The 10,097-nt window shown below is 36.6% G+C and overlaps 1 protein-coding gene across 2 annotated transcripts; it reads right to left on the bottom strand.

Annotated features, from left to right (window-relative positions):
• Nucleotides 1-66: 66 nt before the first annotated feature.
• Nucleotides 67-7,155, bottom strand: LOC111338332 (ZP domain-containing protein-like). Of its 2 annotated transcripts, none has more exons than XM_088725662.1 (7): nucleotides 7,131-7,155; nucleotides 5,867-5,956; nucleotides 4,247-4,325; nucleotides 3,568-3,954; nucleotides 2,792-3,011; nucleotides 1,343-1,686; nucleotides 67-928 (listed from the first exon to the last, which is right to left on the bottom strand). In XM_088725662.1, the coding sequence occupies exons 3-7, from the start codon at nucleotides 4,299-4,301 to the stop codon at nucleotides 762-764; spliced, it is 1,173 nt and encodes a 390-aa protein (XP_088581788.1). In that variant the 5' UTR covers nucleotides 4,302-4,325; nucleotides 5,867-5,956; nucleotides 7,131-7,155; the 3' UTR covers nucleotides 67-761. The 2 variants fall into 2 exon arrangements, with proteins under 2 accessions (XP_088581788.1, XP_022800575.2); XM_022944840.2 differs by lacking the exon at nucleotides 7,131-7,155 and adding an exon at nucleotides 6,034-6,154.
• Nucleotides 7,156-10,097: the final 2,942 nt, after the last annotated feature.

Below are 10,097 nucleotides of genomic sequence, written 5' to 3'. Positions count from 1 at the left end.
AGAGAAAGATGGCCGTCCGGTTAAGTTAGAACACATACACTCACAGAAAGAAAAAAAAAGCGAAGATTTCATACTTTTAAAAGTCACCACGTGTTTACATTTTATTGAGATGCTGTTCAGTGATATTTCCAGAAATTCTTAAACTTTGCACTAGTGCTGGTGCGTCACTAACAGGGCTTAAGCCGCTGTAAGGGAAAAGCAATTAGGCCCTCATGTGACTTGGCTATACTTACTAAGACTAGCATTAGCTATATAAGCTTCGTATCATTTTGACGTTGCTGTTGCTGTGCTGCATATATTTTGTAAAGTTTGTCACAAGTACTCATAATGAACACTTCATATGTCTCACTACACCTGAAATTGTGCGTGAACTTTACGATGTCTATAAGGCTTTTGTGCAAGTTTATAAGGTGTTGAAATAACGAGAGATTAAAACGAAGGGCTGTTTTGCTGTAACAGGCAAATTTGAGCGTATTTTGACTTCACAGTTGCGGCAATTGAAATTAACCTTGACACTAAAGTAAAAGCAAAAATCTGATTAACTTTGAAAATGCTATTGATTCCTACCATCATCTCAAGAAAAAGCCGATTGATCATTTATTTGCTTGAAAGAAAAAAGTGAATGAATGGCTTACTCAACATCCACAACTCAACTAAACCTTATCAAGTTGCTTCATGGGTCTCATTATTCAAATGGAAATTTCTTAACTAAACCATAACATGCGCTCGTTTGCGCAACACAGCTTATTTGTGTTTGGAGTTTAGGTGACCACGTGCAGATCTCCATTTTGTGTGTGCTTGTTGCGACGGCGAATGACAAGATAGACTGTAGCGCAAATGATAGCTACAGCCACAACACCACAAACTGCCCCAACAATTGCTACTGTCTGGAAAGACTGGCTGGTCTCCTCTTGGTTTTTAGATGCAGCTGAAATGAAGCAAATTTATTTCATATCAATAATTCAGTTGAACTATCGAGGGTGTAAGTAGATAATGATATCAGAGATTAAACCGTTCAGTTTTTTTTTTAATTAAGGCGGAGTAATTGAGAATATATGGAAGGGGACATGTCCATAGCTTTTATATGGAGGTTTTTATCAAGTCTTGGTTAATTGTCTATAATCTTCGTTACGCTATATGATGTTACATATAGTTCATTTGATAGCATATATAAAATGTTCAAGTTAGCTTCCAGATTCTCCAAGGTGGCCGGTGCGGCCTCTATCGGTCTAACTTGGTCAGTTATCACGGGAAACTAGTCTTGGCCGGTAAACAGGGAATGTAAAAAGCACTTAATATAACCCCTGTCTCTTAGCTAAAAGTCTTGTGAATTATCATTTACCTTCATCTTCGTTCGGTTGTTTCTGCTTAAAAGTGAATGGACCGGAAACAACATGGTGAAGCCGCGACTCGTCCACTGAATCATAGACTGAACGACGACGTCTACGCGAAACATCAGTGGATGGAACACCTACGCATGAGGCAGCATCATCTGGACATTCACAAGCAGTATTGGCTCCATCTGCCAAGCAAACTCTGAGATCGCAGTGGATGTAAACAGTGGCTCCTTCAGCGGCTCCAAAATACCGATAAGTTTTGAGTGAGAATGTTTCCGTGATGCTGTCGTCGGTACAATTGTATAATAATGTGTCGCTGAGATCTTCACTGACACCATCGCTGCCACAACTAGGCAAGAAATGATAATAAATGGTGTAAGAAAGTAGTGTAAACATAATTCCTCTTACTTTCGAGGTAACAAATTTTATCTAAAATGGAGAAGAGCATAGAATTCCATAGCATAGAATTCCATAGCATCAGCTACATATTCTATCCAGAGTTGATACCAGACACACAGCATGCAAGAAAAGTTTCCTATGAAAACTACAACGGTAGGTTTTAATTGAGGTTTTGGGAAGGCTAAGGCTTACCATTTATTGGCAAGAAACTGAAAAAAAAGAACGTGAATGAGATTCATTGTTCAAGGTGAGCCCTACTTCTTTTAGAACTAGCTCATGTTTGATCAATAGTCTGACAGTCTCACAGAAACTTATAAGACTGTCTCAGTCCATCTGGGGTATATACTGACGGCCATTTTCCACCGAGATTAAGAGCTACAGGGAGTAATAACGATACAGTACCAGACAGTTCAAGACAAATAGAGGATATTACAAGGCTGCGCGGGGATACGAATTTTATCTTCGAGTATCTCTCGCGAGTAAGCGAAGCGAACGAGTGAGAGATACTTTCAGCACGAGAAGATAAAATTCGTATCCCCAAGCGGCCGTGTAATATTCTGTTCAGTTTTATAGATAATGAAATTTCCAAATAAAACACAACTTTTTTTTATTCTTTTTCGAAACAGCAAAATAGTGCAATTAAAGTGGTCATCTATCGCAAAATGCCTGTCATAACAATGTTATGAAACTTGGATATAAAGTTACAAAGGAGAAATAAAGACAATAATACTTATATTTTCTGTTCTAACAAGTCAAAATTCTAAAGAAGAAGAGAAAAATTCTACAGCAGTAAAAGTAACCATGTTAGTAACCATGGCGAGACTATTATCCTCACACGTGAAAGATAAAAATAGTATCTTCACTGCGCGCGACGAAGTTATGATTTTTAGCAAAAGGTAAAATCCTGGTATTTCATTGGTATCTAGTATAATAATAGTGTCTAGTCTTCTTCTAAATTATTTGAAAATTAATTATAATTGTTATTGTCATTGTTATTACCATTATTATATTTTATTCGTGTTTGATGGGCAAACTGATATCACAAAAATTCTTACCCGTTGGTTATTAGAGTGAATCTACCATCAGTAGAATCTGGATCATAGCTTTTTGATGAATTACAACTCACGGGGTACAGGTCAAGGTTTGGTGCGCTGCTTTGAGTCGTGACTTCAGCTTTGAAGTAAATGTCTACATTCAGATCAAGAGGGCCGGTGACCGGCACCGTATGTGCGGCGTCTGTAAACGCGTTGAGAGAAAATGTGAATTCTCCGTCCGCTAAAAGTTGACAAAAAAGAACAAAAACAGCGAGTAAGGATGAGTGAAAAAGAAAAAGAGAGAAACAAGATCTGACAAACGCAAGGCTACCTTGTTATCAAATTAAATGAAGCGAAGTCGAGATATTTACTTAATGATAATAGCTCCCAAATTAGAACTTAAGTCCTCCTGTGGCAGTCACAGATTATTGAAAATGACGAAAACAAAAGCATTTTAAAATCCAAATCCCTACAAGGTAGTTGATGACAACAACTGTTTTTGAACCAGCAGGGACTAGTAGTCAGTTAGCGTAAAGGATGAAAAGCAAAACTTTCTACATTACAAAACGAAGTATTCCGTCACGTTTTTGTTATGAGATATTAAAATCAAATCAAACATGTCTTGATATGAAGATTATTTGTTCCTTTTTTCTTTTCCATCAACCACTGAAGGAAGGCTAGCCAATACATTTGGTGGCAAACCGGATTTGATAGAGGAATCTCCCTTTTGCAGGAATTCAAACTAAGATTAACTAAATTAAATTAAACATGCTGTTATCTAGATCAGAGCCGTATACCTGTATCGTTATCTACTCGGTTCTTGATCGGCACAAAACTCGCTGTAGCACTGCCTGTGTTATTGTAAGTACACGTGACGTAGTACTTGTGGTCGTAAGCGCGCAACTGGCCTGTACCACCAGGATCAGATTTTTCAGCGTTTATTCGGAGTATGTAAGTAATGTGTGTAGCATTCTGGTTTGACTCTAAAGTACAGTTGGGGAGGGGGAGATTTCCATAAGTAACTGTATCAGCACCAATTGTTGGTTCACACTCTGCATAGCCTGTCTTTGTGGTCCACTCATTTGGGACCCATTCTCCTGCATCATCCACGTTTGAGATCGATATATTCACAGTGTGATCGGCGTTACAAGTCACAGTGGCATGCGGCCCCGAGTGAGAGGCACCTGATTGAGAGTAGAAAACAATTTTTAACTCCAGCTCTTTCATTTATGATAGGTAATTTAATAACACATCCTATTTAGTTATAGTTGTAAGAAAAGAGAGACTTTGTAATGATAAAATGTTAACGAACCCAAATCAAATCGGTGAAGAAATCGCAGATTTCAATTCTGTTATTTCGTTATTTCTATTCGTAAAGCTTTCATATAATCGTCAAATCATGAAACCCACGAAGAATGATATATGATAATCACAATTTTGGAATCAAGACTAATACAGACGAAATGACTACGTTACCTTTTGTTGGTTGCAAAACAAGTATAAATACCGCCAAAATAATTGCCCTCTTCATTTTGATAATTAGTTTCTCTTGGATCTGCGGCAAGAAATAAAAAAATAAATAGATAAACAAACAAATAAATAGACGAAAAGAAATGTACAAAGTTGTTGAAACCCCAGCGAAAGTAGAAATAATTTATTGAAAAAGAATTAGTGATGGTACAAGAGGTGATCATGAGAATGAGAAAAAAAGAGGTAATAACAGCAACGAGAAAAAGAGCAACAGAGAAGAAATACCTCATTAGAAAAAAAAAAACAAAACAAATCAACAAAAGACACTCATTAACAAAAATAAACCACAAAAAAACCAAGTAGTTGATGAAGATAAATACCAGCAATAACAGTTTAAAGAAAAACATGGGTTGTAAGAACAACGAAAAAAAACCAACATGACTTTTTTCGCTCAAAGTTTAACATGGTTTCTTTTTATAATATTCTTGCTTTCTTCGGCGGACTATTCCCGTTTTCGAAATAATCACAAAATTCCTTGATGATTAATGATTGATAACTATGCCAAGAATGAAACGATTCCACAATAGCTGTCTATGTGATCATTTGACGAGAACGAAGCCGCCAATATCACGTCGTGATTTCTAGGACTGTTTTGTTGTTTGTTTGTTTGAAGTAGCTTACAAATTACACTTTGCCACAGGCAAAATCCTAGCATTCTATTATAGGTATGTCACAAGAACACCTTAGGCTCGGACTTCAACAGTAAAACTCAGATGGTTTTAAACTTAGTGCATTTTGAGGTTCCTTAGAAGAATGGCACAGATTTTTAGCTTTTACATGTTAATTGTCATTCTTAATGAAAAGCTACAGGAAGTTCAGTATTTATGATCGAACTTTTAACAAGGCGTGGAAGGCTCTTGCAGAATATTGCATTCACAGTAGTATTGCTAGGATGGAAAAACAATTTTCAACCCAAACTGGTAATGATACAAGCAATAAGGTAGCAAAACATGATTCTAAAAGGCAACGGAGGAAAAAAAAAAGCTGCTTCACATGCTAATTAAGGTGTGGCCTAGAAATTTGTACCGAAGTATTCAGGCAGAAACATGATTGGGAACACTAAGTGGTTTGCTCGTTGAAGTTCATTTCAGATCTATTCACAGACGAAGAATGAAGTTGCCAGCCTCAACTAAACTTAATGAGGTAGGTTGTATATCGCTTTGATGAAAGTGAAAATGCAGAATCGAGCTTGAAATGCGTTAGAGCAAAATAGCTTGGTCGCGCCGTTAGAAATGCGCCTCGTCAAATGTCAAGACAAACTTAAAAAGCCCAAAAATTTGAATAATTAAGGATTCTATTTCTTTTGCTCAAGATGCAATTTGCTGAGCTCAATATTTTCTGAGAAAGTAACAAACGAACCGCAACCCTGAGGACGCACTGTTCTGGGTAGGGTTCGTAATTTCTTGATTGATGGTCACTTCGACGTTGGCAAAATTTCCTTTTGTCGAAGATAGGAATTCACCAACTCGTGGGAAAGCCTCGCATTACTGTAGGAAAACATCGCTTGGATGTAACTCTTCATCTAGAGCACATAAAAAAATAATAAAAACTGGCTTTGTAACTTACCAAAACTTAGGTTTACTCCACAATCGGTCCGTAGTAAGATTTGCGCGTGAAAAATGTGATCGCACGATCAGAGGAATGACTTTACACTCACTGGAAATAGAAAAAATAAGGCAATGAAAATTGTGAATAAAACTCCTGGGAAATAATTGTTTTCACAGTCGTGTTACCTCTCAGAACCTAGTGGCTAAATGAAAAAATGCCTCCCTTGTCTTTTCATATAAGTTCGTGACCAACAAAACCGCAATGCGGAATACGTAACAAGAAAGGAACAAAGGAAAAAAAGCAAAACAAAAGAATACGATAGTTCACAGTTTAAAAGCTCAACTGAAGCATAAACAAGCGTGAAGTCTATCTTATTTATCGCGTGGGCCAATGATTCATGATTGTGTTGAATCTTTCATGCAAGTCTTCTAGAACGCCAAAAAGTTCCATCACATCTTCTATGAATGCACGTTGAATTTAGATCCCAAAGCTTAATTGCTAACTTTTCTATCTTCATAACATTTGTCTAAAATTTGTCTAAACTTGAAAACAGCAGACGATGATTTCAGCTACAATGCTTTATCAGTCCCAGAGCAAACTTTCCCACTTGTTAACTTAGTTAGTTAAGTAACCTTAACTGTTGCTATGCGATAAATATTGACTCTGTTGCTAATTCTGGAAGAGACTTACCGAGTGAATAACTGAGTTATTTCAAAGGCATTTCCTTCGTGAAAATACGAAAAATGTGTAGAAGGATTCGAGAATTGTGTTACTCATGGCCTGAACCAAAATTTAGATAGAATATGTTAAATTTCGCACCAAATTTGTGAACAGCTTTTAGAAAATTAACCTTCATACAATAATGAAAACATTTGTTTAAGAGTTCAACCTAACTACAATAAAGTTTGAAACTAGTGTTTAAGTAATAAACTGGTCCTAATATGAAGGAAATTTGACAGGACACTTATTAAAGAGAGAAAGCGGAAAAATGATAATTATAAAATGATTGTTCATTATAACAGTTACAGACAAGAACTACCCCGTGGCACTCCAAGAATCTCTGTACAAGAAATCTAAGGTGATACAATCACTTTCTCTTCTTTGCAATTGATACGGTGTACTTGTGTCAAACCGAAAAACCATACTAGTTGTATCTATTGACGATAATAACGGAAGGAGTGACCGAGTAGTCATAAGATCATTTCATCTTAATTAAGCTTTGTCGCGAAAGGTTAATTCTATATACTATCTTTGAAAGAGGTTATATTTATGTCCAACTAACCTTTCCTACAGTTGAGGGAAACTATGGTGCTCCGTTGACGGGTGGTATTACATGTTATGTTTCTGTAGTTGACGTTTCGAGCGTTAGCCCTTTGTCTCAGTTGACTAAGGCGAACGCTCTATAAATGTTGGAATTAGGTATTATTTACATTCAACTCAGTTGATAAAACCAAATTATCATGGCATTCCCCACAGATTCGACTGCTTAGTGGATAAATTCTTCTTATTTCAGTTTTACAAAGGAGAAAGCTGTCGTTATTACAGTTCCAATATCGCATTGCATAATATTATGAGACCTATGGCCATTCTTTTAGCACGGAGAATCGCATAATGCTATAACGTCTATGCTCCAAGCTCTTTTGTCCTTTTGAGAATGACACGCAGACATTTAGATCTGATTATTTAAACAGAGTTTATCCGTTGTTTAACAAAATTGCGTCCTAAATAATCCTCGATTTAGCTGAACCTTTTTCTGAACATTTATGTTTGAGAGCAGTGTTAAGGGGGTCGAAAACTAACAGTGGAAGGACATACATTTAATTAGATCAACGATCTCCTAGAGAAAGCCTGAAACCCACTGATTGCGTAAATCAGAACTCGTGTAGTTAACCGCGTAGGTTATCTCCAGCGTCAAACTGACAAATATTTATATAGGCACACTTCTACAGATTTGACTGCTCAGGGAAAAAAGTTTCTGACGATACAATCAGATTGGCATTTGATTTTTTATACAAAAGAAAGCTTTCGTGACTACAGTGATAATGTCACCGTGCGTAAAAAATTACGAAAATTGGACATTGCTATGTTAGGCAGACTTCATACTGCTAAATCGTCCAATAAGTTCTAGATTAATTTTCGAAAGGTACTTTGCTTGTGAAGAGTCAAAAACAGTACCAAGGTGACATCATGCGCTAAGTCAGTCGTTGTTTTGAAATCGGTTTTGACCGTCAGTATACAAAAGGGAAACTGTTCAGCGACGAGTTTTATCGTGTTATGAGTTCACAAGGAAGGAAGACCTTCCGACTTGAACAGCTGAGTTGTTGCAATTATGTTAGGTTGTTCAGTATTCAAAAGCGACCTGTTCTTTTACTAATGCTGCCTAGAAAATCTGAACACCAAAAACTTGGTTTTTAATAATAACAATAATAATTTATTGACTTCTAAGGCGCAAATTCTATGTATATTTATTCAAAAGCACCACAACCTTAACGACACCCTAGAAGCTGAAGCCGTTTTCGTGAGCTGTTTCCCTCTCTCTTTTTTTGTCTTCTATTATACAAGTAAAGTAATCTGTCCAAACTGGAGCAAAAATTCTAGCTTTCTCGAGAAATTTCAATTATGTCAATAACGATTAGGAAAATAACGGTTTCATACTGCGGGTAACCTCATAAAACCCTGGTGCATTTTTGTGTGTGTGTTTGTTTGTTTGTTTGTTTTTTTTTTCATTTTCCGTTTTTTTTTTTCCTGAATGAGACTAAATTTTGAGTGAAAGACACTTGTCCTTATTTAGAAAACATGTGAGAGCGAGAAACATAGAACTGAGCGAAGTCATTTTTATAGACCAGCCAGAAATTTAGACAGCTTCTTGGGTGTCGTTAAAATGTCAACAACAAACAAAGTCAAGCGTGCGTGAAGTCATTTGTGGTTGATTCTACTCTTCTAGAAGGTTGATGGTGCATTAACGGCAAAGGAATGTGGAACATTCAAGGTGGTCCGACCTTTCTTATTTATCAAAATACTGCCCGAAGGCTTACTTACTCAATATAGGCCGAGAGTGTTTGAAGAAATGACAGGATTGCATGCTATTTAAAACAAACGTTTCCCAAGCAGAATATCTTAATAGGTTTGATCGGAGCATCGTGAAACTCAGCGGAAATCTTTTTGAGGAGAGAGCATTTTGTAGATTATGTAGATCCGAAGATATAATATTTTCGGTTCTTCCCGTGACACTACAAAAGAAGATATGAAATCAGTTTCGAAATAATCCACGACGGCACCACTGACGCATAATTGAAATAAAAAACTTTTCCTTGCAATCTCAGCAGATGTGATTTGTACATCATGGAGGCTTTGAGGATAGTATTTTTTTCTGTAAAAAGAGAGTATTTTACCGTTTGCTCAGCGACTGATGCCGAAAAGGGTCCCTAAATCAAGCTGCGAAATGCGATACCATGAATTATTCCGTGACAGAATGATGGAACGGAGGAATGACGGATTGGCGGATTATCCTAAAACTCCAAACGCCTTTTGGCATGATACAAAAGTCTCAAAAAATGGAATTTAAAAAAAAAAGAAACTATTTATGATTAACAAACGAAATTAAAATAAGCTTAGGTAATCATTGTTGGAGCCCAAATTAAAGCCAGGGGGAACCACGAGGCTCTCGAGCTAGACCCTTAAAATTATTGTTATATTATCATTGCTATCGGCCAATATTATGACTTGTTACCATTTAATTATTAGTTGAATGTCAATTAGACAATATATTCTTGAATGCCCATTTTCTTATCATATTACCATTGCTATCGGCTAATATTACGATTTGGTACCATTTAATTATTGGTCAGAATGTCAGTTAGACAATATATTCTTGAATAGTCATTTTCTTGTAGCACAGGGTACTCATAAATATGTAGAATGCGGCAGGTTTTCCGTTTTGCATGCAAGACAAATATTCTGCAAAACTACCAGTCTAGTGTCATTATATGTATAATCTCTAATTGTTTTCAATGCTACAAAAATTGCTTGACTGTCTATTTTTAGGCGTTGTTGTCGACCTTGGCTTTCAGATTTGTCGTGGCTTACCGCCTCACTAAATTTACATCTTTCTATGTTTTAAATTGGTAGATCGTTGTCAGGGTTTTCACGAGTTTTGATATATAGCTCTGTTATCCTCCTCCAGGTTAGGACGTCAGCACGAAAATAAAAGCATGAATATCGAACGGTTGATTAGGCGTAACATTGGACA

Source organism: Stylophora pistillata, chromosome 6 (genome assembly GCF_964205215.1).
Source record: "Stylophora pistillata chromosome 6, jaStyPist1.2, whole genome shotgun sequence".
Taxonomy (NCBI): domain Eukaryota; kingdom Metazoa; phylum Cnidaria; class Anthozoa; order Scleractinia; family Pocilloporidae; genus Stylophora; species Stylophora pistillata.
Note: the sequence above shows the minus strand (reverse complement) of the source record. Positions and strands in the feature narration are given on the sequence as shown.

Bases quoted from the DNA above. Each gene is read 5' to 3' on its own strand.
- LOC111338332 (XM_088725662.1), bottom strand. From the start codon at position 4,301: ATGAAGAGGGCAATTATTTTGGCGGTATTTATACTTGTTTTGCAACCA. The intron at 1,687-2,791 runs GTAAGAATTTTT...TTTCTTGCCTAG, and splicing joins TTCACTCTAATAACCAACGG to TTGTGGCAGCGATGGTGTCA. The intron at 929-1,342 runs GTAAATGATAAT...GCTTCATTTCAG, and splicing joins ACAACCGAACGAAGATGAAG to CTGCATCTAAAAACCAAGAG.